General features: G+C 29.0%; 1 protein-coding gene across 5 annotated transcripts in view; it reads left to right on the plus strand.

Annotated features, from left to right (window-relative positions):
- LOC107438874 (uncharacterized) overlaps nt 1-27008 on the plus strand; it is a 79165-nt gene that overhangs the window by 31983 nt on the left and 20174 nt on the right. For 3 of the 5 annotated variants that reach the window (XM_043044550.2, XM_043044549.2, XM_043044551.2), the window contains one exon: nt 23614-25024. In XM_043044550.2, the coding sequence (XP_042900484.1) occupies nt 23614-25024 (1411 nt within the window). Of the gene's footprint in view, nt 1-13598; nt 13808-20918; nt 21014-23613; nt 25025-27008 lie in introns of those variants that run through there. The other 2 variants (XM_043044553.2, XM_043044552.2) reach the window with 2 other exon arrangements.

Consider the following 27008-nt stretch of genomic DNA (forward strand, 5'->3'; position numbering starts at 1 on the left):
TATATATATATGATTAAATTGATTGCAAAATTTTAGAAAGTAAGGTAAAAAAAAAAATATTCTGGTAATCTAAAAGAGCTGAGTTTCCGTAGGGGCTTCCGTCCTTTCATACAGGTAGAATTTTATTTCGTGGTAATGTTTAAAAAAAATAATAAATTAACTAATAGCAATAAAACGTTCTATAATTTTTTCTTTTCGTTGCCATCCACTTTACAGTTTAAAAAAAATAATAGAAATTAATTTCAGATAAAAAAAACTTATACTACTACTAATACTTGGCAGTCGGGTATTTTTTTGTTTGTTTTCTAGTCAAAAGACTTCGTGCATAAAATCAAGTAATTAGTGAGCAGTTATTTTTAATTTTATGTTAAAAAAATGAAAGAGCCAACCAAATACATTTTCAGCTTTGATTTACCATCAGATAGATGAGCTTTGTCGTTCACACATGTTCCTATCTTAATTCTTTTAGAAAAAGAAAAAAAAAAAACTTTTATTCGTTTAAATTATCGAAGCAACATAGTTCTTTCCAACCAGAACCTTTACATCATTACATCCATTTACATTTTTCCTCAGTTACATCGAAATTTTCTAATTTCGCCCTATAGGGCAAAATTAAGAAATTTCGCTTCTGTCTAGTGGCCAGTTTATAAAATAAATGCTAGCTTTTAAAAAATAATTTTTTTTTTGATCTTAATATTGTAAGGAAGTTTTTTTGAAGCATTTTTCAAAATATGATAAACATTGCAAGTTTTTTTCATTACACAAAGAAAAATTTTAAAAATTAAGCGGGAAAATAATCATTCTTAAAATATTAAGAAATATATATAATTTCATATTTATTAATAAATAATGAAGCGCAAGTGGTATTTTCTACGGAAAAAGTGGTGATCGGGTGGCGACTGTAAGACTATTCTTTATTTGCTATTTGCCATATTTAGTCCCTCAGTGGCCGTTCGTGCTAGTAGTTTTGCTTTATATTACATCATACTAGCGAGACTGTCTTCTTGCTTCTGAGATGCAATTACTAAAATTTTTACGAAGCTTTGTTTTGTTTTATACTAAGCAGCATTTTTCTGTTCCTCACTTTCCTTAAAGGTTTATATTTAACCTATAGCATTTCAAATTTCCTGTTTCAACCCCTCCCCGCTTATAACCCATGCTAGTTAAGATTAATTTTAAATTTACTTAATGCAATTGCTTGTAATATTTTGCTGTTCAGTTAAAAAAAATTTATTCTGATATAACACCGCGTATTATACAGCCTATTCCAACTTAAAAGGGCGCCATAGCACGGGAGAAACTTTTCATCACCAATTCTTTTTCATCTCAAAAAGTAATTTAAAACTTAAAGCATAGAAACAGGCAAACAAACCTAGAGTAAGCCATGAAGTTTCAAATGATGAGAAAATTTTAAAATATCAAAATTAAAAAAAATTATGAGATGATAACTTAGGATAAAGCAAAGAGCAAGTTCCCTTCCAATAACTGGCTGAAACCGGTTTACACATAATTATGTTCGTGTATCAATTGGTTAACATTGTAAAGCAATACGCTAAAAATAAATACAAATAGGAAGTATATAAAAAATCTCCTGAATAAAAACCCATTACATGCATGTTTAAAATTAAAAGTATTGCATATAAATCGTTCAAAACATGTAATTATTAAAACACTACAGTGCGTCTAGCAATTTGTTCTAATTATTATAATACATTAATGTAATATCTAATATAATAAATATTCTATTTTTATATGATATATCGTCTAATTTATCCAATCGTCGAATTTATGTTATATATTGTCTCATTTAACCACACGAACGTAAACAAGTACAAACCGGTTTCAGTAGCGTAAAAACAATAAAGCTGTATAGTATCACCTGATAATTAAGATTTTACATAGAATCTTATAGGGCGTCTAATAATTTGGCCAGGGACTGTATATATATTCTTTAGGAAGGCGTCCTCCTAACAATTATTATTTTTTTTTCCCGATGCTCATAACCTAAATAAAGCTATCTTATTTTTTAAACGTAGAGAAAGGTTGAATGTTTATCTTAGTAATTAGCGAGCTTATCTTTCAGCGGCTGGCATGCAGACAGAATTACTTAACAACGCCCACCGCATATTTCACTCATGGATGAGTTACTAATTTTAAATTCTTTAAGCCTTTCCTCCTTAGAACAACTTCCTATTAACCTCTCAGTTCTTCGATCAGTTATTTTCAATCAGAAATGTCCAGCAAAAATTTGGTGCTTAAAAAAAAGAAAAAAAAGAAAAAAAATTACTCCAAATCTTTAGAAAATTTCCATTACTGTCAGTTACAAAATGGTAGTATAATAATGTTTAAGGCATTAAGAATTTTCTAAAAATGAAGCAATTCTTAGCCAAAACTTTAAAACATAATTGCTTATCTATTAAATCTTACATACATTTGCTTGAAACAAGGATCTGTTAGACAAAACAATTTAAGATTTAACTTTTAAAATGAAAATTTATACCTTACAATATTAATGTTGCTACCAATATGAAAAATTTATCAGCAAGTTAGCGCTTACGAATAAGTAGCAATTACTAGTTCTAAAAAAGTAATTTCTGTTACTTACTTTGAACAATTTCGTTTTTACCATCATTCAGTTATCTTTAATAGAACTGTCCTATAAAAATCATGTTCGAAGAAAAATTGTTCGATATCTGTAAAAATTTCGATTACAGTTTAATTGAGAACAATTTCTCTTTTAATTCTTAGTTCTTCGATCAGTTATTTTTAATGAGAATGCTCAATTACAACTTGGCGAGAAAAATATCGTCTGAAATCTCTGAAAAATCTATATTTCAATGTTATTTAGAAAAAATTTCCTTTTAATTTCATAGTTCTTTAATCAGTTATCGCTAATAATGTATGTGACGTTAAAATTTAGGCCCGAAAAAAATTGCTAAAAATCGTTAAAAAATTTTGATTGCAATATTTTGAACAACTTTTACCTTTTAGCTTTTTTCTCAGTAATCCTAGTTAATAAAAACTGTCCAATCAAAATTAAGATAAAAAAATCGTTTGAAATCTACAGAAAATCTTTGTGATATTTTTGGCGATGAATGGAACACTTTATATGAAACCATTTACTTTCGATTTTTTTTATTTCGCCCGAAACCTATCAAACATTGCAAAATCAGCGCTTTCTTATAGTAATTTATGAAATACTAAAATTTGTAAGAGTTCGTAAAAACGATATAAAAATGATAACTTATTCTATACTTATTCAACTTATTATTAATTAGCACACTTGATGAAAATGCACGAGCACACTTGTGCATTTAATAAATACCTTCTAGAAGAGAGATTGCCTCAGCACGGGTTACCATAAACAAGAAATTTGATTCTCTAGTGGTCCAAACATAATGGCATCTTCTATTTTTCACCACTGAGCATTTTATGCTCGTTATGTCGGACTACTAAATTGATCAGTGCTGAGGCCTTCTCTCTTCTAAGAGGTGTTGAATATTGATGTTTTTCAGTCTAGCATTGTGTGGCTGGTGGTACTTTTTTGAAAACTAAGTTCTAAAAATATGTACTTGAAACTTTTAATTTATAAAAATTTCATTAAATTTTTATAAATGGTGCTGTCAGCTCATCTTATGAAAGCTTACCATAGTTTTTAAAAAAATTGATAACTTCAAACCTATCTTGTAAAAAAAAAACATCTCTTTTGCTTTAATTTATTAAGCATTATTATTATTTAAAGTTACTTTAACTTCAAATCATTATATTTCATGCGTAAACTAATAACCACATTTAAAACAAGAAACGAAACAATTCGTTTGTTCACAAGCAGTTCGCTTTTAATCTCTCATGACCATGTTGTTCGTTGCTTTCAATGACGTCATCTTCGGGTTATCTCAACTTTTGTTTACCTTTATGCGATTGGTTCTTGGTTTATTTTCAATTATTGTGGCTTGTATTCAATTCGCTAAAAATAAAAGGGACCTCCCATTGTAAACTATTAATAAAATTAAATTGTTACTTGTAAAATGTCGTGCTTATAACAATGATAACAAATAATGATAATATATATATCTCAAATTATCTGTTTTTAAGTGACAAAAACGTGAAATTTGAAATAAGTCTTTCAAATATGTATGACAATTATTAAATATTAAAAATAATTAAAAATTCTTAAAAATAAATCATTCATTTTTAGTGAGACATTAATTACGTACGGTGCGTAAAATAAAAAATGGACCACCCCAAATAACTTTTGATCTAATGATCGGATCTTCATGTTTTAGGATTCAATCTTAATGGTTCGAAGAGGTGACCTCAAATATGCTACATAATTTATGCAGACGATATTTTAAATTACGAAATCAGACACAAAAACGTATTTTCTCTGAATAAAAATGTCTTTTTTTTGGATGAATTCGGAAAATTGGCTCCCAAAATTTAGGAAGTAGGCGCAATCTGGGAAATATAGTCCCAATTATTTGGTCAGGAGAGCAATCCCAAATTTGGAACTCTTAATGCTAATTTCGCTTTTTGCGTATTTTACCATATATTAAGCGAATTAAAAAAAATTTGAACACAATTGCAAAACTAATTTATCCAAAGATAATTAATTCCATGCAAAATATAACTTTTAGAAAATATTCATTTTTGTTATTTAATAACAGTCGAAAAATTCTTGAATAGTAAAATATACAATTTTTTACATCATTTCAAAGAATGTAATTTTAAATGGCAAAATACAAAATTTGAACGAAGTAGATCAAATACCTGAGAAACAGAATTTAAAAAATACGACTTTTTTAAAATTCGATAACTTGAAATATCGTAACTTAAAATATCGTCCGTAGCAATTAATTAGCATTTTTGAGGTTTCCTCTTTGAACCTTTGAGAATGAGTCCTAATTCGTGACGTTATCCAATCTTTAGATCAAAAGTTATTCAGGGTGGTCCGTTTTTTATTTTGCGCACTGTACTTCGTGAAAATATTTTTAAAAAAATTAAATTCACAAATATCTCTTCCGTAATTTAAATGTCTGGAAAAGTTATTCTTTTCTATCACTCGGCGTGAATTTGTTTTTAAATATATATCTTAGGTTGGATGATTCGATTTGATAATGAATGAAAAACATTCATTTACCTACATTAGTGTCAATATTTGGCTACAAATCAAACGTATGCAAAACTAGTTTAAGAGATCTTAGCAAATTAAACTAAGCTATTTAAATTCAATATCTGGACAAAATCCAAGGGCAGCTTTTTTAGATGTCATCAGTGACAGGTTTTCTCAGTTCAAAATTTTTGCATTATTTTAATGTTTCACGTTGCACCACACCTCCTACGCGGGTCATGTGACTTATATGACGTCATTGCCTTCGAGTCGACCAAGGGATCCAAAAATAATATTCTTTGCTAACCGTCCCTTTTTTGTTTCCTTGAAAATATCATACGAGAGGTTTCTATGTATAGAATCTTTTCTTGTACTGGAAAATTAAACGTACTTTCCTTTGCTCAAATTTTATTTATTTTTATTTGTAAAAATGTTCAAATTTTAAATCTTTTTAAATTCATTTAGTGACATATTTATTTCCAGAAAATTTCAATTCTGGATGAATGAAACAAATAAAAAGAAACCTTAAACATGAGTAGATGAGAAGTTATTTTATAAGAGGATTTGAGTAGATGAGAAGTTATTTTATAAGAGGATTTTAGGAGATATTAGGAGGACCGGAAAGTAATGTCGTTTCGGTGCATTTGATATTTGTCATCAAGATTTTATTTTTAATCACTGTATTTGTCCTCGTTAGAAACAACCTTTCAATGCCGGATCGAAAATGAATCGAAATGGATCGAAAAAAATGAATTGGTTTTTAAGACTTAACGAATATTTAATGCATCGAAAAGACATTACTTTCCTGTCTCACTAATACTAAAATGTTTTAAACAACTGTAAAACAGTTCAAAAATTTTACTTAGTCGTTTTTAGATAGATTTTCTTGACCTTACTGAGGTTAAAGCTTTTAGAATAACAGAAAATTAGAGACGAACAAAATGAATCATCAAAGTGATAGAATCAGTTCATTTTTGTGATTTGAATCACTGATTCGAATCAGTGATTAGAGTCACTGCATCGTTATGCAGTTACGTAAAATGTGACTGCAAAAACATTTACAAAAATGATACAGAAACAAAAACAAAAAAATTATACTTCAGGTTAAAAATTTAATGCACAGATAGTTACATACAAGTAAGGAAGAAAATCGAAAATTCTGAAGTGTTAAAAGCGTATGCGTGTAGATTATAATAAATTTGTACTTAAAAAATCTATGTTCAAGTGAAAACTTGATTATAATAAATAATAAAGTTCATAAACAAATTAATAAAAAATTTAAATATGAAAAATTCGTGATATAAATCAAAAATCGGCAAATAAATTCCTAATATATAAATTCGTGAAAAAAGAGCTTTCGACAAAATACTAAAATAGAGATCTATCGACAAAGACTACTCACTTCTGCCTAGCTTAATAATATGAGATTGCTGCAGCTGAATTGTTATATTAGTTTCCGTTTTTAAAAGCGCTATATGTTAAGCCACCTCATCTAGATTTGGCATGTGACATTTTTAGCTGCAATCATTGGTCGATTTTCTAACGTTGCCATTCGGGGAGTTGTAATGAGGCTTTTTTTTGACGCCGTGTAAGAGAAATATATATATAGATGATGATGGTTGTTGAATGCTATTCAAATGGCAAATTATTGTATAATTTCGGAGTTAAATAAAGAAAATAATTTCGGTAAATTTCAAATTCCAAAATTTTAGTTGGGTGTTTACCGGAAATACTTTTTTTCTTATAATTCACAAGATGATTCATTTTGAAAAAGGTATAAAATTATTCGGAAAAAGGCATTGAAAATTTAAGGATTTATAATTAGGTTTGTTAGTATTTCTAGCGTAATTTATTAGCGTATTTTTAGAAATTTGATTGACGTATGTTTTCCATTTTAAAGTGGAATCAATATTCATGCCAAGGTATTATATAATAACATTAAATTGTAAAGAATAAAAAGGGCAGTTTGAAAATATCTGCATCAGTAGGTAAAAAAATTTCTTTAAAGAGTGTAAATGTTGGCATGTATAAGACGGTTTGGCAAAACTGCTTAAATTATTTTATTTACACACAAACAAGAAATTTCATATGATTTTTTTTAAATGAGAAACTTTCAGTAGCAATGAAACATTGCATCTTAGTTTTACTTTTTTTCTCGATGTAGTCTGAATTTTCTCAATTTAAATTAATATGACGGAAAATTCAGGAAGTATTTGATCATTTTAGAAAAAACAAGCGTTGAAAAGCAATCTCCTCTACTACCGCCAGTAGTCTCCTAATAAATATTAAAATTTAAATGGCAGTCAATTTATGTTTAGCTTTAATAGAATAGAACGTTATATCTTACACTATGTTTTATGAACTCAATTCTTGTAAGCAATTCTTTGATTACTTAAACCTTTGGATACATTGATTTACCAAATTAATTCGCCGAATTATATGTATGTTATGTCATGTTTACAAAGGTGACATGTTGATCTCTGCATTTACCTAAATAAATATAGTTAAGCACAAAGTAAACTCCATTCTTCGTAGCTCTTTTTATAATATCTCTTGGAGGAAATTTCTCATGAACGGTGAAAAACGTATCTCTGTTGACTGGATGATTTTATTACTTTTTTTTTCTGTCCAAAGCCGAGACAAACTCCTATGGGATAAGCATTTATTTGCAATTAAGAGATTATAATAGAGTCTTTTGTTTTGAGCCCTGCATTTAAAATACTGAATCAATCAAAAATATTATTTATTGAGATTATGAAAATTTTTTTTCTTCTTAATTACGAGATTAAAAGTTAAAATGTAATTGTACAGACATCTCAAATTAGATCTGTGAGAAATTTTCAAATTTTTCTAAATTTATTCCTTTTTATATATTTTTAATGGTTCAATGTATTCCAACGATTTTATTTAAGTTAATAACACATTTTAAACAATAAAAAAATTGTATTTCAAATATCAGGTTGTAGAAATCGCTGCTTTTTTTTAGAATGATTCTATTATCTTGTTAGAGTTTCGAAACACCCCATTAACTGATTATTATGCATTTGTATACCATGTGTTCACGTATATTTAGTGATGGTTAAAAGAATTTTAAATTAAACATATATTTCAAATGATTGAATAGAAAAAAGTGCTAATAAAAAATTATAAAATTGAAGAAAAATTCATGAAAATGTGACTATTCAATATAAAGATCTTCTTAGAGTTGAAATTAAAAAAATTGTGATGGAACTATTCAAAATTCTAACAAATTATTTTCTTGCGAATTAACTAAGTAAAAAATGAAGAATTTTTATATTTATTAACCGAAAACATCTTTTCTTGGTCCTTTATAAATTTATTCGTGAGAATAGAAGGAAAATGCCCACGTATGTTCGAAGAAAAATGACTAGATTTGAATTTTGTGATGAATGTTACTGAACTTAGTAATTCCTATCAAGGCAAATATTTATTTTCATTGCTTCTAAATTCTTCTATGAAAGACAAGTATTCTAATGGATGTATTTTACTTTCTATCTTATCTTTTAAAAAAATGTTTAAATAAATATAACAGTGACTTTTACAATTTTAGTTTAAGAGGTTTTTAGCTTTAGCCTTAATTTTTAAATCTTTTTTTTCCCCAAAGAGCAACTCTTTCAATGAATTGTCAGTATATCAGAAATTTAAAAAAAAAGTTGAACTAATCATGTTGAAATCGATCGAAAGAGATTAAAATTAGCAAAATTTCCTTCTTAAAAATTAACGAAGAGTAAGTTTTAATATATCTTTGATAACGTAAATGATTGATACTTTGATAGCAGTAATAAATGATAATTAAATTGAATATTAATACATTGAATGTTAATAGAATGACTTTATATCTTTTTCTTATAAAAATTTCTTTTTCGGAATATTTACCTCTTTATTTCGAATTGAAATTAGTTCAATCTTTTTTTTCTCTACTTTTTTTCTTCTCTCGTTATTATCTTTAGTAAAACTTTATTTTTCAGAGTTAGTACGATCCATATATATTTAAAATATAGCAATAAAATTAAGAAGATGAAGTGTATTTTAACAAAGACTTATTCGCTACTACGCTTTATATTTTCAAATAAATATATCTACTAGTAAAATTTATGCTATCTAATTTTTAAGTTTAAATTGAAAGCTAATAAAAGGAAATTCGTAACTTTTTTATTAAAATATTAACAGAACTTTTCAAATTTTTTTGAGGATCGTATGAATACAGCGGTTTGAAGAACATGAAAAAATCTGCATTCGTAACGGGCATACTTCATCAATTTATGAAAACAGACTATCTGCAAATTTAAAAATTGCTTAAGATTTTTACTGTAGTCCTAATAATTCGAATCCCAGTCGATACGAATTCCACATCCGGCTTGCACCGACCACAGTGCTGACGTGAAATATCCTCAGTGATAGACGGATCATGGGTTAGAGTCCCCTTGCCATCAGGCTAACCGTGAGATGTTCTCGTGGTCTTCCTCTCCATGTAACGCAAATGCGGGGTAGCTCCATCAAAAAGTTCTCCATGAAGGTAACTATTAGGGTTATTTATATACTATTTAGGGTTAACCCTTTCATGAGACTTGGGGAAAATTACTCCCCATCCATATGATCATACAGAATATTCCCGTGGAAAGCGCAGAACCCATTATAAAATATTGGTTTTGCTATTATAACGATGGTTCGTAAATGGTTCCAAAAATGTCAAAAAGATTGTTATGATATCACTACGCATGATATGCTCTTAGCCAGTGTGGGAAATCGAATGCCAAAGATGGTTTCCAACTATGGACGATGTAGGAAATGTAAAACAAAGGGACAAGAAAGAGAGGACCCACTACATGTTTCAGAATAAGTTTTGCCCTTGTACAATGTAATATGCTTCTCATCTTTTTCATGGCAAATAAACACCATTAAATTAAATTTATGTCCGTAAATTTTTTTTTAATGAAGTATACTTCCTAACCCTAAAATTTAAGTGTACGCATAAAATTCGGCAAAACAAAATATATTTTCTTAAATGCTATTACGTAATTGTTAAATAAACATAAACTGGGAGGAATTCAAAAGAGAAATAAATGGCACACGGAAGAGTTAATATAAATTTTTGCTTGGCAATATTTTCAATATTATTAGAATATTTGTAATTCCATAAAATAACTATCATTGATGAATATCTAACTCATAAAATTTTCCTTTATGGATGCAATTACGCATAGAAAAATGTGGCTATTCATAAATAAATAAACATGTATTAAAAATAATTTAATTATAAATTCAAATGCCAAATCAAATAGTTTGAAGAATATCACCATAAAACTTTAGAATTCATGGCTAACAATGATTTTATAAAGTGTAGTAGGACTTGAACAAGTTGGTACGTAGAGCCCAAATTGTCATTCTGTTCTGAATATTATTCCATTGCGGTTCATAAATCAGAATTCTTTTCCAGGAAAAAAAATTTTTATACTCTAACAAGGGAAACTAGGGAAGTGTGACTCGCCAATTTTGAAATAAACTAGTGGGATGCATGCCTTATGAGGAATAATTTTAGGGGGCAACATTCGTTTCGGCCCATAGAAGGTCCTGTGAGAGACAAAAAATAATTCCATACATAGAAAAATCGGTATTTTATTACTTCAATGCAGACTATTAGTTATTGTAATTATTTCATACTCCANCATCTTTTCTTGGTCCTTTATAAATTTATTCGTGAGAATAGAAGGAAAATGCCCACGTATGTTCGAAGAAAAATGACTAGATTTGAATTTTGTGATGAATGTTACTGAACTTAGTAATTCCTATCAAGGCAAATATTTATTTTCATTGCTTCTAAATTCTTATATGAAAGACAAGTATTCTAATAAATACATTTTACTTTCGAACTTGTCTTTTAAAAAAATGTTCAAATAAATATAATAGTGACTTTTACATTTTTAATTTAAGAGGTTTCCGCTGTAACCCTAATTTTTAAATCTTTTTTTCTCCAAAGAGCAACTCTTTCAATGCATTGTCAGTATATCAAAAATGTAAAAAAAGTTGAACGAAAACATCTTGAAATCAATCAAAATAGATTAAAATTAGCAAAATTTCCTTCTTAAAAATTTACGAAGAGCAAGTTTTAATCTATCTTTGATGACGTTAAATGATTGATACTTTGATATCAGTAATGAATGATAATTAAATTGAATGTTAATAAAATTACTTTATACCCTATTCTTGAAAAAAGATTTTTTCAGGATTTTTACCTCTTTATTTTGAAATGAAATTGGTTTTTCTTTTCTTAATTTTCTTTTTTTTCTTTATTTTTTTTCTTCCTTCGTTATTATCTTTGGCAAAACTTTCTTTTTCAGAGTCAGTACGATCCATATATATTTAAAATATAGCAATAAAATTAAGAAGATGAAGTGTATTTTAACAAAGACTTATTCGCCACTACGCCTTATATTATTAAATAAATATGTCTAGAAGTGAAATTTACGGTATCTAATTTTTAACTTTAAATTGAAAGCTAATAAAAAGAAATTCGTAACTTTTTTATTAAAATATTAATAGAACTTTTTTAATTTTTTTGAGAATCGTATGAATACAGCAGTTTGAAGAACATACCAAAATCTGCATTTGTGACGGGCATATTTCATCAATTTATGAAAACAGACAATCTGTAAATTTAAAAGTTATCAATGGCAACGGCTATCAATGATTTTATAAAGTGTATTAGGACTGGAACAAGTCGGTACGTAGAACGCAAATTGTCATTACGTTCTGAATATTATTTCATTGTGGTTCATAAATCAGAATTCTTTTCAAAGAAAATAAATTTTTGTACTCTTAGTCATTCCTGTTTGATACTACCGAAACCTAATCAGATGTACAGAGGGCAAAATAAAAAACGGACCACCTTGAATAACTTTTGATCTCATAATATGATCTTCAGATTCTAGGACTCAATCTTAATGGTTTGAGGTGGTGACCTCCAGTATACTAATTAATTATTATTTGTTATTATTTTATTTATTAATAGTCGAAAATAATTTAAATTCTAAGGTATACAAATTTTTACAGCATTTTAAAGAATTAAAATTTAAATGGTAAGATACAAAATTTGAGCAAAATCAGTCGAATAGTTCGTGAGAAATCAAATTTTGATTTAGTCATATTTTTAAAATTCGATTTCTCTCGTCTATTCGACCTATTTCGCTCAAATTTTCTGTTTTGAAATTCAAAATTGCATTCTTTAAAATGATAAAAAATTCAGTTTACCTTTCTAATCAAAAATTTTTCGAATATTATTAATTAAAATAATAAAAAAATATTTATTAAAAGTTATATTTTATATGGATTCATCTTTGAATTAACGAATTTTATAAATGTGAGAAAAAATTTCTGAGATAAATGTGAGTAAAAAGATCTAGAGATATGGTAAAATACGCAAAAAGTAAAATTAACACTAAGGGGTATAAACTTTGGTCCAAATACCAAATAGCTAGCCAAACTATTGGAACCATACTTTCCCGATTGCGACTAACCCCTATGATGTTTGGGCCAGAAATCGGAATCCGTTGAAAAAATTAATGTTTATTCAGAGAAAGTACATTTTTGTGTCTGATTTCATAACATAAAATATCGTCTTCACTAATTGATAAGCGTATTTAAAGTCACCCCACAAACCATTCAGATTGAGTCCTAGAATGTGAGAATCCCATCATTAGATCAAAAGTTATTCAGGGTGGTCTGTTTTTTATTTTGCGCACTGTGCATCTGATTAGATGACAGGTTGATACGAGTTCTGATTTACCGGCTCACACAGACCACACTGCTGGCATAAAATATCCTCAGTGGTAGTAGACGGATGATGGGTTAGAACCCCCTCGCCGTCGGACTAACCGTGGGAGGATTTCATGGTCCTTCTCTCCATATAACACAAATGAGGATTAGTTTTATAAAAAAGTCTTCCTCAAGGTTAGTTTGTCTCAGTGCTTAATACAGGAGCTCCCTTGTCTTCTGGGTTAGGTTCAAAATTACAAGGTTATGGATTTGAACGTGGATAATCGTAAATTGCAAATTAAGATCCATCGCCGCTTATAAAAAAATAAAAAATAATTAATATTGAGGAAAAACTAGAAAGCTATATATAATGCTATATTTTATATACTAATATTGTTTTTCTCGGTTGTCAGAATTGGTAAAAATATTTTAAAACTGTGCCTTATTGCCTGCCTTGGCTACCTAGCGGTATATTCATCTGTTCTCAAAGTTAACGTTTATTCTTTTTTATTTGAAACTTCAAAATGTACGTTTATGCAAGATAAAAAAAAAACTGAAATGCTACCCATTGCACTTGAAACCGCGATGAAACTTTTTACACAAATATTTTTACACTTTGCAGTTGAAGTTACCGAAAGATTGTAACCTACAAATCTTGAAATCTACATCATCTTTCTAGTGGAACATATTTTAAACGTCTTACTTGAGGTACTTTACCTCCACTATTATTGGATACTACAGTTGGGTAGGGGTGGTCGATCTCAAAATATCCCACAAACTCATCTTTGACTCTTTCCTTTTTACGCTGAAGTCTGGGAGGAGGTTAGAATTTTCTTTTGCTGTGCTTGAAGTGTCTGTTTTCATGTGCATTAATATCCATTATTAACATACTGTATACAATATGGATAGACATTTTGATATGAAGTAAGTACTAATTATTATTATGTGATACGCATTTATATGAATAGATACTTTATTCTACTGCTAAAGTATTCGATATAAATTAGTTTCGAATGGATTATCGCGAGAAATGTTTAAAAAAAAATTATTACAAATTTAAAACACACTACAAAAATATGCAAAATGTAAATTTTATACCCTTTTCCTTGTCAAACGGAACAAAGGCTATTGATTGAAAGTTATTTTTCCTTCTATCAAGCGAAAAAAAAAATCATTAAATGTTATTTTTCTTTCTATCAGACGGAAATGAAAATCAGTGAAAGGTATCTTTTTTTCTATGAAACAAAAAAGCAATTCACTGAAATTTATTTTTTATTTTATCAAACGGAAAATAAGACTATTAAAATTTATTTTTTCTTCATGCAAACTTTTAAAGGAAATCATTGAAAGTTATTTTTATTCCATCAAACGAAAAAGAAATTCACTGAAAAATTTTTTTCCCTATCAAACGTTAAATGAATTCACTGAAAGTCTGTTTTTTCTTTTATCGAACGGAAAAGAAAGTCGATGAAAATTATTTTTTTTATCGAACAGAAAAAAAAACCATCGTAAGTTTTATTATTATCATCTATTAAATGGAGAAAACCGTTTTTTTCTTTCTTTTATTAAATGGAAACAAAACAATTTAGCGTTTATTTTTTTTCCTCCATCAAGCGAATAAAGTAACTAATGCCAGTTTTATTATTTTAGAATTGAAAAAGATTTAATTACATCATTACATTAGCAAGATTGAATTTACAACGGCAAAACTTAACTAATGCAATGAAATAAAGAGATTAAACAATTATGTTTTCTCAAGTGGACTAAAAAGAAGAAAATATTTCTACTTTTTTTACACAGAAAACAAATAATGGAGGGCGCATCACTTTCGAAAGACGTAGAAGGTGGTTTTTCGGAGCAATGATGAAAGTTAATTTCAAAAGTGATGCACACGACGTTTTTCGCTTAAGATGTTATAAAAATGAATATTTTTGTCTTCTTACTTGAAAACTTATTTTTTAGAATTTTTATTTTCTCCTATTAGCTTTTATAACTATTTTTGTATTATAATTTGAATTGTCATAAAGTACAGAGCTACATATGGACATTAAGCTAGACAAAGATGTACGGAATTTTTTTTAACGATAAATTCTCTTTAGTAATGATGCAAAAATGATAATGAATACCATTTATACAATTCAGGAAACAATTAAAACTTGCCTTCTTCTTGAAAAGTTGCTCCAGTTAATGTTTGGGCATTCTAGCTGGTCAGAAAGTGCACGGAATTTAGATTAACTGTGAACTTTTGACACGCGATAAATTCTGCGTGTAGTAATCAGAAACTATAAAAACTTGAAAACAAGCGAGAAAAGCCTAAATGAAAATTTGAGGGTTCTAGCGAGTCGAAAAATGGTTGAAATTTTGGTAGACGGTAAAAAAGGTACGGGTTAAAAGGGTCTCTGGAAACCGGTAAATAGGATCCTGGTAAAAAAAAAAAGGTTACTCAAATTGAGAAATCTGTTGGGAATAGAACTTTTAGTGGGACGTATTTCGCTTCTTTCCTTTTTAAAAAGGATTAATTTAACATGTTTTTTTTTCATAGAAAACATGTTATTCTTCATTTTAAATAATTTTTTGTAGAAGTTGATATTTAGAATAGCTAATCATGGTAAAGAAGGGAACTTTTGAGTGATACACATTTTTTTCTTTGTTTATAAAATTATTTAAGTATTATTTTAATTAAAGATATGTTAGTATTTTATTTTTGAATATTAATTTTTGTAATATTTAATTCCTAAATTTTATTAATTTAAATATCGATTTTTTATTGATTTTACCCACTTTTAAAATCTTAATTTATAGATTTCACCCTCATATATACGAAAGCAAGTTAATATAACTGATTGAAAGTGCTCACTGATGATAAACCATTTATTTAAATTATCTCACTGATGATAAACCATATCTCACTGATGATAAGACCTTTATTATTACCTAAAATTGTTAATATTTTTTGAAATTAAAATTTTTCATAAATACTAATGGAGTAATTAAAGATTTTTTTATTTTTAAATTAAATTATATGCCTTTTTTTAGAGAAAGTACGTTATTGTGTCTGATTTAATTTCTTAATTAGTAGTTAGGACTTAGCACGAGAAAATGGAAGTCCTAAAATCATGTCATTGTCGCTCATAACGTAAAAACTGGCACATAAGACTGAATAATATAGCCTCTATGTTTCTATTCTTACGTTACAGTTCAATTTTAATGAAATCACTACAATTTTTTTATACAATTACTAAGCATTGTAAATTTTTTTAAAAATATTTGGTCCTTATTAAGTAGTTGTTGACTCTATATTAATGATTAGCCCAATTGTTGATACTTATTAATTGGTAATGAACTCTATAAATTGCTGATTGTCGAATTATTTTTAGTCTATCAAATTTTTCTAGTCTTTACTAAATTTTTTAAAAAGGTGCTTTTTGCATTACTACTAAGTTTTACGTTTTTTCGACAATAGTCCGAACGTAGGTTTACGAAATAAATTTGGATGCTAGTATTTTAATTTTAAAGCAACATTTGTCATATAATAGCCTTATTTTCGGGTATTTTTTTAAAAACTGTCTAGTTCGAATAAAAAACAAACTTAGATTATTAAACTCAATTGAACTTCGCATAAAGATGTATACATCATTAAAAAGTAATTAGTGTTTTACATTAATCTTTTTTAAAAATGACTCAAGTTCAACAACGGACCTTTTTCATCAAATGTATTCTTGGTAATGTTCGCCAAGAATCAATTCACAGGGCTGTCAGCTACTACGCCGTTTGGAAAATATTCATAGCGTGGTTGGTACACAACTAAAAACTCAAGATTTCAGAATTTTTGGTGATTTTGCCAATCATTTAATAGCGTCACCCAGAGGTAGCAGGTACAAAGTGGAGTTTCACCTAAACTTTTGAATGATTTACTTGTAGTGATGTGAAAAATAACTTTAAACCAGATTATAAACCAATAGAATAATACAAAAAAGAATAATCTAAACCAAAAGAACAATACATTAATGCACAATGCAAAAGGGTAATTTCGCACTTCTGCCCTTTGAAGCAGAACATTTATTCAACGTATATTTTTATACTTTTTCCATTATTTTTTATTATGTTAGATCAAAATAAGTAAAAAATATTATATTTAGCATTTCAATGATTTATGGAAATGCAGCATGAAGCACTGTTGTCTTCTACTGCGATTTAAAGGTAAAACCTTCCCAACACAGCTCACTTCTAAACAATTTTTCAGATTCGAAGTTATTCAGATCTAAGAGAAACAGTTATTAGTCATTGAAATTTCTTCAAGTTACAAAATCACTTACTGAAAAATTTTTGAATGAAAAGAAATTTTTTTCATGCAACTCTTTTTGGATTTTATATTCTAGTACAAATATAATTCCGAAAACCTATCAGATTTTTTAGTACCTATTAGACTGCTTTTCGTAAATAATGAATGTCAAAATATATTTTTACCTGTAATTAGAGCGCAGAAAATATATAAAAGGGGCACCAGCGTCCCATCTGCGTTAAAGGGTTAAAAAATATTTATTTCAACTTTAATTTAAATTTTAAAAAGTTACATTTTAATTAAATTAATTAAATTAAACTTTAAACTTAGTTTTAATTTTAAAAAACTGATATGTAGAGTCAATCTTAAAACTGTGAAAAAAAAGTTCCGTTTATTAATTTTTAGATAAAAATATTAAGTGTTTTTCACGAGAAAGCAATATTATACGTAAAAACTGGAAAGAAGTATATAAATAAGCTTTTCTAAATATAAACCAAGAAATGTTTATTTCTGCTATAAATAATTCAAGTACTTTTATTTCTTTATTTTTCTTTGTATAAACAAGCAAGGATCAATAGTTCAATAAGCAATATAGAAATTCTACAAAGTATAAAAATTAACTTTGTTAAAAAAATACCATCGTTCATTGCTGTTCTTCACACCTAATAATTCAAATACTTTTGTTCCTAGGGTGAACAGCATATCCGTCAAAGTTATATGTTAATTTTAGGAGATTCGCATTCCGTTTGAACTAAATATAGGTTTTGATCTTTGCCCAAAGAGTTGAATAAACAAATGAGAATAACGACTTTTAATTGGATACATCTTTTAAAATTATGCAACTACTATGAATGTGGCTATATGCCAGAGTAAAAAAAAAGTCTCATCTAAAAAATATTTAAATTTTTTAGTACTATTAGATTGTTTCAAGTTTATACTAAATAAAAAATATTAATTGTGTAGAAGCTATGAAATATCTGAAATATTTTACAGTCACGTTTGTTTCGTAATACTTTCGAGACCAGTTTGTATTTTATTTATTCGTTAGCATAGTTTAATATTTTAATGAGCATTAATGTGCACACTTAACTTAAACTTGCTATGATACCTAAAACAAGTTTTATGTATTTGTATATCCTCACATTCTAGTAACAAAAATAGTAATTTTACTAACTTTGCACGTCGTTTTACATAGGATTATCATAACCAAATTCTGTTTATAAATATGAGTTTTAGTAAACTACCTTCTTACTTTTCCTGTGGTAGCATGCATTAATTTGTGGCATTTATCAAACCGTAATATTGTTATTAAGTCATAAGATTCAAATATAGTTTAGTTTTCCGTGAAAGGATACAAATAGATTGTTCTTTTTAACGATATTTTAATTTCCCTCGATTAGTCGCAATCTTGTAAAGTAACAATTAAGAAAATAGATATTTTTAGAATTTTACCAGCTCTTAAAACCATCATAACCATGTAATCAGTTCTTTTATACAGATCTTTGCATTGATGCTGTAGGGACCAAAATTACTTAAAATTTAATGTTGATACATAAATTTTTCTATTTTATTGAATACTAGTGAATACTTGTTCTTTGCTGGAGAAGAATAAAAAAAAGTAAAGAGTCAATAAATCAGTACTCAGAAACACTACGAAATCATACTCGAAACTGAAAGGTATATACTGTCACAATTAAAGAGCTTGAGGGAAGAACTAGGCAAGTAACATTTTTAGGAAATTTAATGAATCTGAGAAAATAACATATTAACATAACTAATCTACAGTAGTTTTTAGTATGTTTGCGTGATTTTCGCTTCAAATTAGACACTGGTAAATAAAATAAGGCAAATAAAAATTAGATCCTCCTTCAAATCAATTGTTAATAAAATAGTTCAGATACTACATTTTTTGTCACTTACCTGGTTCTTCCTCTAAGTGTTTCATTTAATATATTTAAAATAATTTCATTTTTTTATTTAATATCATATGTTGTAATATTCGGTGGCTCTACGTTATTGAAGTAAACAAAGGTCGTTGTTTGTAATTCATACCATTGGAATAAAGATTAAATGTATTTAGAATCACTTGGCATGATGCTATTGCTCGCTGCCAACTCATGATAGTAAAAATTTACCACCATCAAGTAATTTTCTCCGGTAAATATCCCTTTCGAGGAGACGAAAAAACATTTATTTCCAAGGTATCGATATTAAAACTGTTTGTATTGGAGCAGCTTTAATAATCACCAAATATATAACTATAATATTTTATGCCTATATTAGTAAATTTGATATTCATTACATAACCCTTCAGCATTTAAGTTTTTCGGAAAATACATTAGTCAGCGGCAGCCAACTGAAGTCTACTTTTTTTCTAAAATAGAATTCTTATTTGAACGTAATAAGGATTTTGGAACACGGCCATTTCTCTATCTGACCTTTACTTTTCTGTTAAAATTTTATAAGTAGTGGTGGAAAAAGTTTTCTTTAAAATTCTAATTCCTTAAAATATTAATACACTATCCTTGCAACCACAGGAAAAAATATTTTCTGAAACGACAAAAAACCTGTTGTAGAATTCTTATCAAAACCACATCGATTACCATACACCAGTAGTACATATTAATTAAGCGTCATCTGTAATTAGTGATTTTTTACGGTTTTCCAATTACTTTTTCTATTCCCATTTTTCAATTCCCCTTTTGCATTCCTCCAACCATACGGTTTTCCCATTACCTTTACCATTTTACGAACTGCCCATTGACCTTTTTTCCGTTAACTTTGCTTTTTAACACATAGCTTATTTTATATAAATTAATATATATGAGAGCCATGTTGGTATCAGATAACTTTATAAGTATAAATTTGGTGGCGTAGACCATGCTTGCTACCTACGTAATGTCATTGAATTTATCTGACACAACGATTTTAAAATAATTAGATATTTAAAGACGTGGAATGAACTATTTTTTATTTTATCAAATACAGCTATAAGCTAGCAATTATCTCTGATCTTATCTATAAAATATGTGAAAAATTGAATCGGCCATTGTTAAATTTAAAACAATGATTAGCTTTTAACCAATCCGAAAATTCCATATAGTTTTTCGCGCACCCCACTGGAATCAAAGAATATATAATGTTGAGACAGTTCTAATGTCGACAGTGACCTTCATCGTGCATCAAACTATCTGTATGCCAAAATTTATCGATTTCGGTTAGATGGTTTAGGAGTCTACAAAGGACACATTCATTTATATATATAGATTTAGACAAAACCTCTATTTAAAAAACAAAAATTAATTGATCAGTTACTCGAAATTCTGTTCTCTAGGTTGAAACATTTGATAGTTTGGATCTTCCTTTCTCGAAATTTGATAATTTAAATTTAAAAAAAAATAATTACAATAAGGAATAAAAAAAATCATTACATATACTAACAATTAATTATGAAATCCCGTTTTAAATTTTTTCTCCTTACTTACTGTTCATTTTCGGAATTATTTTACTACTTCCAATAATCAAATAAATAAAAGACTTGTTCAACCTAATAGCCTATTAAATGCCAGTCTCGCAGTACATTGACTTCTTATGGAACCTTATCTTGCTGTTTGACTACGTGATAGAAACCTAAACAATTATGTCATCTGATGGTTCATTCCGTAGCAGGGTTACAAATTCGCTTGAAATGACGTCACTTCCGTCATCGCAATACTCTAACAATTCTTTAAAAAAATATTTTTCCCCCTTGTGGTATTCAGAGAGAATGTTAATCTGGTATTCTTCCGTTTGGGGCAAGTGAGAAGATACACGATGAAATTGAAATCCACTGATTTGAACACTTTTAGGTAATGTTGTTATTCTAGTCTAATTATTTAACTTAATTATAAATAGTTTAAATATTTGTTCTATGTAATAGTAATAGTCATAGTTGCAAATTCTTTTGAATATTTGGGAAGATTTTATTTTTTATGCATAAAGTGATAGCAAATTGCATTCTTTTTCTATTTCTTTCTTGTATTTAAGAAGTTAATTTAGAATAATTTTTGCCACTACTACATATAGCTTAAATATGCTGTATGAAAGCCGGTTGATGGTGTGTTTTAGCTCTGTTAAAATATAAATATATTATTCTTTATATTGAGTTTTCACTATTTATTTTACTACTTGGGAAAATTATTTTTGGAAGACGTAGAAGTTTGGACTGGCAGATATCAGTAATGTTATTTTGATGCCGCAATTTCTTGTAAAAAAGTATTTTATACTAGATCAGAATTTGTATATTTGTAATCCCCATTTTTTGAAACTCTATTTTTAATATTTGTGGTGACTCCCCTGCAATCTAAAATCATTTAAAATAAGTTACATTTCTGAATACACTTTAATTACTATAGTAATTGGATATTAAATTGACTAATAAATTTCAAAAGATCTGTTCAAACTATTTCAGGTTATACAAATTATTATAGTTAGCACAAATATTATTTCTTTCACAAATTTACCTATGAATAAAAGAGGATAAGGTTTGGGTTCATAGGTCAAAAATGAAAGAACTTCAACGTTTTGTAAAATTTCCTAAAAATTCAATATATTCGTAACTCCTTTTTATAACTACACAGTTTCTAAATTGCATATTAAATATTTTGCTGATACATCATTCTAAAAAATATCTTTTAACCGTAATTTTGTTTTAGAATGGAATAAAACTGTGAAAGAGGATGTCATTTTTTCTTATGATTTGCTTATAACTCCGTTTTTCTTTCTTTCCTAAACAATAAAATATAAATAAGACAACCAGAGGCTAGATAATAGATAACAGGAGTCAGATTTATTTGATTGATAGTTTATTTTAATTATTAATGCACAGATTCATAATAATTCAGCTTAACTTTTGTCCTTTTTACCTTAGTAAACTATTTATAAAGATCTTAATGTTTCTTATTTTCGAGTGCTGAAATGAGAAAAATACTAGTGGAAATCAATCATAAAGCTATAATAAATTTGCCAAATCTATTTTAGAAACATTATTTTGATGCAAATACTTACAGGAAAGCAATTTCTCAAAAATTTAAACTTATCTTGCAGTAGCAAGCAAAACTGTAAACAATAGAATAGTAAAAGGTTCTTTTTGACGTTTGTGGTTTTAAATTATAAATAAGAATTTCAATTTTAATAAGTTGCAGAAATTCAGGAAATTTAATTTTTTTTATTATAAATTTATATCTTGAAATTGAAACAATACAATGTAATTGATATCCACAATATTTTTTTCATGTTTATTTGAAAAAGTAATTTCAGTGTGCAATTTTTTTCAACACTGTATGTACTCAGTATTTATTATAAATATTTATTTTTATTTGCTGAAATATAAAAATGGTCCAATTATTCTACATCTTTCTTCTCTTGTAAAAGTAAATAACAAAAACATTTTTACAATACACCTCTGTATACTTCTCACGTGTGCCGCGATGTAAAAGATTATTTCCTGTGGTAATGTTGCGTAAAGTTTTAACATTAATAGAATTATTATAAAACTTTTGACAGAATTTGAAATATTCGCCATTTGCTTATCTTTTTAAAATTATTTACAGTGGCGGACGTGACATCATTAATACCGCAGTGGCGGTCATGATATCATTGAAACCAATTTATTAACAAATTACCACTGTTGCTACTAAGTAAAATATTTTCCTTAAACTGTGGAAATTACGGGGCTGTTGGAAGGTATTGCGACGTAGTTGCTATGCAAATCATTTTATTCCTACAGCTTCTGTTACCTATTATTATTTTATTACTCTGACTACTGCTTGATACTGCTTAGCAGGACTATATTTTTTGGGAGAACACTGCCAAATTTGTATTTATGTGCATGTTTTTAAAAATGAAAAGTAAAGTATTACTTAATATTTGTTCTAATTAGGAAGTAGGACAAAAAGTCTACTTCTGTATAAAGACAACAAGCAGAAAAGGGAATTGAATGTATAACATGTAATATTTATTAATTTCATGATTCGCGTGCTTAGTAACCAAGGTTACAAGCATTTAACATGTTTGTTGACTTCGAGCCAGCGTATAATAGTCGCATAAATAACACTCCTATTTGGCTTGAAATTAGTAACAAACTTGTTTAGTTAGAATTTATGTATTTAAGTGTGTACCCATCAACCCCATATACCAAGCTCCTCTTCCCTGTTGTGTGCCTACCTTACCCACATTAAAGACCTTCTGAATTACTTTTGTACAAGTTTGGTTAATACATAATTTTAATTTATTTTTATACGATTCGAAATAAATTTACATTACCATATAGGCATGTATACTGGTTTTTATTTTGTTATATTTTAAGAAACTTTTCCTTCAGTCATACTATAAGCATCGTCATGTTTGCAAACTAAGAAAGTTTAAATTGGTAATCTAAAATTCTAACAAATAATATTTATGTTTTCAGGAGACCTCAGGGCTCTAATTGGTCCCCAGTCACACCAGCAACTCCTACATTTGCTCCAACTAAATTTACACCTGGAGCTCCACAGCCATCATGGAAACCTTTTCAAGCTTCACCAAATGTGGATAATAATGAGCAGGACGTTATACGAGGTTCTGTAAAAGTTGATCCGTCAGGTGGTTATGTACATACCTTTGGCCCTCCAAAAAAGGATCCCTTACCTCAAAATGTGACCTCAAATGCTTCACCTTCTTGGCATCATAACCAGTCCCCTTCTCGCCAAGAATCAGTGACGTCTCCAAGATATGTTCAAGAAATCATAGTTCCGACTGTAAACCAGACAAATAGTCAAGCTAAGGCGCCAGTGAGACAAAATTCTTATCAAAGTAACTCTAGTCAATTTTCTCCTCAAGTGCAAAGTCCTGCAGCGCCTACTTATTACCAGAATCAAAACAATGGCTACGACGGAAGTAATTGTTTTATACCTCAACAAAGTCCTAACTCGTTTCAAACAACTAGGCAAACTTCAGTACCTCATTATAATGTAAGACAAAACTCTGTCCCTCATCAAGCTGAAATACGAAGCCCTGTTTCAAATCAAACAAATTCTTGGTCTAATCAAAATTCCTCACCCTACCAACAGCAACCATCCAGACAAAGTTCGTGGAATCAGCCATCACCGCAGGTCAGCTCACCGTATTCACCCTCGCAACAAACTTATCTTAATGAACCAGTGCCAGTTATGTATAGGCAAGATTCTTCATCAAATCCTGATTGTTATCCAACCAGTAGACAAAGTTCGTTTAACAGTCCACCTGTTCTGGTATCTACAGAAACTTTTAAACCAGCTCCTCAAGGGTCTGTTGGTGGACTTTTTTCACATCAAAACTCACCATCTCCCAAAATACCTGAAAATGCTGTTCGATATGAGCCCGTTGTCCAAAATTCAACTCCAGGATTACAAAGACAGTCATCAATGCAATATCAACCATCTCCAAAGCCTTACACTCCAAGTCCTACCCATAGTCCACAGCCAAACTTTAACCAAAATTCTTATAATCCGCAACCAAATTTTAACCAAAATTCGTCACAAATAATTGGTGCACCAAAGCCATTTTTTAGACAACAATCTGGATCTCAAGCACAGCCCTGGTCCCCCGGACAAGTTGATTCATTTCCGACACCTCCTCCATTTTCGCCTTCAGTAGAAAATGCTGGTATAGCATGGCCTTCCTCTTCCGATTTACCGACACCTCCTCCGCCGACTCCTCCTGTTCAATCTGCACAAGTTGTACCACCTCCACCACCATTAGCTGCTCCTCCGCCTCCACCACCGCCACCACCTCCTCCACCGCCTATGCCATCTTCAGCTGGTATTAGTCAAGAAGTTCCTGCATGGAAAAAACAAATTCAGGTATATCATTCTTTTAATTTTATGCAACTATTAGGGAATAAGACCATCTATTCGTTTGTATCCAAGACTTGAAAATTATTTCCTTGCAATTGTTATATCTATATAATACTTATTTTATACCTATATAACACAAAAAACCTTCAGAAGGAAAAAGATTTCAATGTTTTTCCCCCCGCTGTTTTAGAATTTATCAGTTCTTTTTAAAATGTTTTTTTTATTTATTCCTGTTTTCCTGAAAAGTGAACAGTTATATCAATTAATAGTATCTGCACTACATTCATATTACAACACCATTCCCTCTCCCTATAATTTCATAGGGAAATTTTATATTTCAGAATTGGGTATAATATAGCCTACGTCACAGGTTGTGTTGTTCCTACTAAATTTAACCCATGAACGGCATTTTCTGCGAGCCTAACTTCAAGCCACAAATAAACAAACGAAGTGTTCGATCGTTTAAATAGCTGCTCGCCAGATTTNTCATTTCCGACACCTCCACCATTTTCGCCTTCAGTAGAAAATGCTGGTATAGCATGGCCTTCCTCTTCCGATTTACCGACACCTCCTCCGCCGACTCCTCCTGTTCAATCTGCACAAGTTGTACCACCTCCACCACCATTAGCTGCTCCTCCGCCTCCACCACCGCCACCACCTCCTCCACCACCTATGCCATCTTCAGCTGGTATTAGTCAAGAAGTTCCTGCATGGAAAAAACAAATTCAGGTATATCATTCATTTAGTTTTATGCAACTATTAGGGAATAAAACCATCTATACGTTTGTATATCCAAGACTTGAAAATTATTTCTCTGCAATTATTACAGCTACATAATACTTATCTTATAGCTATATAACACAAAAAACCTTCAGAGAGAGAAAGATTTCATTGTTTTTTTTCCGTTGTTTTTAGAATTTATCAGTTCTTTTAAAAATATTTTTTTATCCTTGTTTTTCTGAAAAGCTAACAGTTATATCAATTAATAGTATCTGCACTGCATTCATATTACAACACCATTCCCATTGAAATTTTGTATTTCAGAATTGTTATTGAACCATTAAGCACGGTCAATCATTATTATAGAACAGACATAAAATACTTTACTGACACTGAAAGGACAATAAATTTGAAGACGCAATCTTCAAATGAAGATGTACATTTAAATTGTCTTGAAATGAAGATATACATTTGAAGACGCATCAGTTGCTTTATCATTTGATGGAGTGTTTTAAAAACATATTCAAGCAAAAAGGATCATCACGTGGCGTGTTTTTATAACAGTAATACTAATGCTAGATTTTTAAATCTTTTTACGAAGTCTAATAATAAAGTTGGTTTGATCGATTTACACTTTTCCAGACTTTGTTTTCTTTGGCAGATTCTGAGAGCTGTAGCTATTTATTGGCGACGATGCAGGTTGGCAGTGAGCTATGTTCCTTTTCTTAAATAGGCATTTTGTCTTTGTTCTAATTATCTGTGTATTTTCCAAAACATGCTTTTTGGTGGGTTATGTTCATTTTCTTAAACACGCAGACTGGGCTATGTCCAGAATAAAATGTTTCCCGATGATCTAACTTGAAAATTTAAATGTTGCAACGTTTTGCTAAAAAAAAATTTTTTTTGGTCGAGTCATCCGTAACTTTCTAGTTCATACTGAAGTTTTTAGTTTTCAGAGGAACACAGTGGTAACTGTTTAATTGCTTTAAATTACTGAAGCTTCACGAGAAAAGCGAATATACAGAACTGGCCACCGTAGATATAGTACACATGAATTTTTTCGAACCCTTGAACTTGACAGAACAATAAGCGACGAATGCCCAGCCATTTCATTTGTCACTTTACAAAGAATGTGTGTTAGTTGCGTCCTGATTACAATATTGACTGATGATGGATATTTCAAAAATAGTGTAATAAGATTTTTATAACTTAAAATATTTAAAAATTTTGAAATTTGGGATTTTTAAATTATTCTTTATTGAAGCGTCCA

Source organism: Parasteatoda tepidariorum, chromosome 5 (assembly GCF_043381705.1).
Source record: "Parasteatoda tepidariorum isolate YZ-2023 chromosome 5, CAS_Ptep_4.0, whole genome shotgun sequence".
NCBI classification, from domain to species: domain Eukaryota; kingdom Metazoa; phylum Arthropoda; class Arachnida; order Araneae; family Theridiidae; genus Parasteatoda; species Parasteatoda tepidariorum.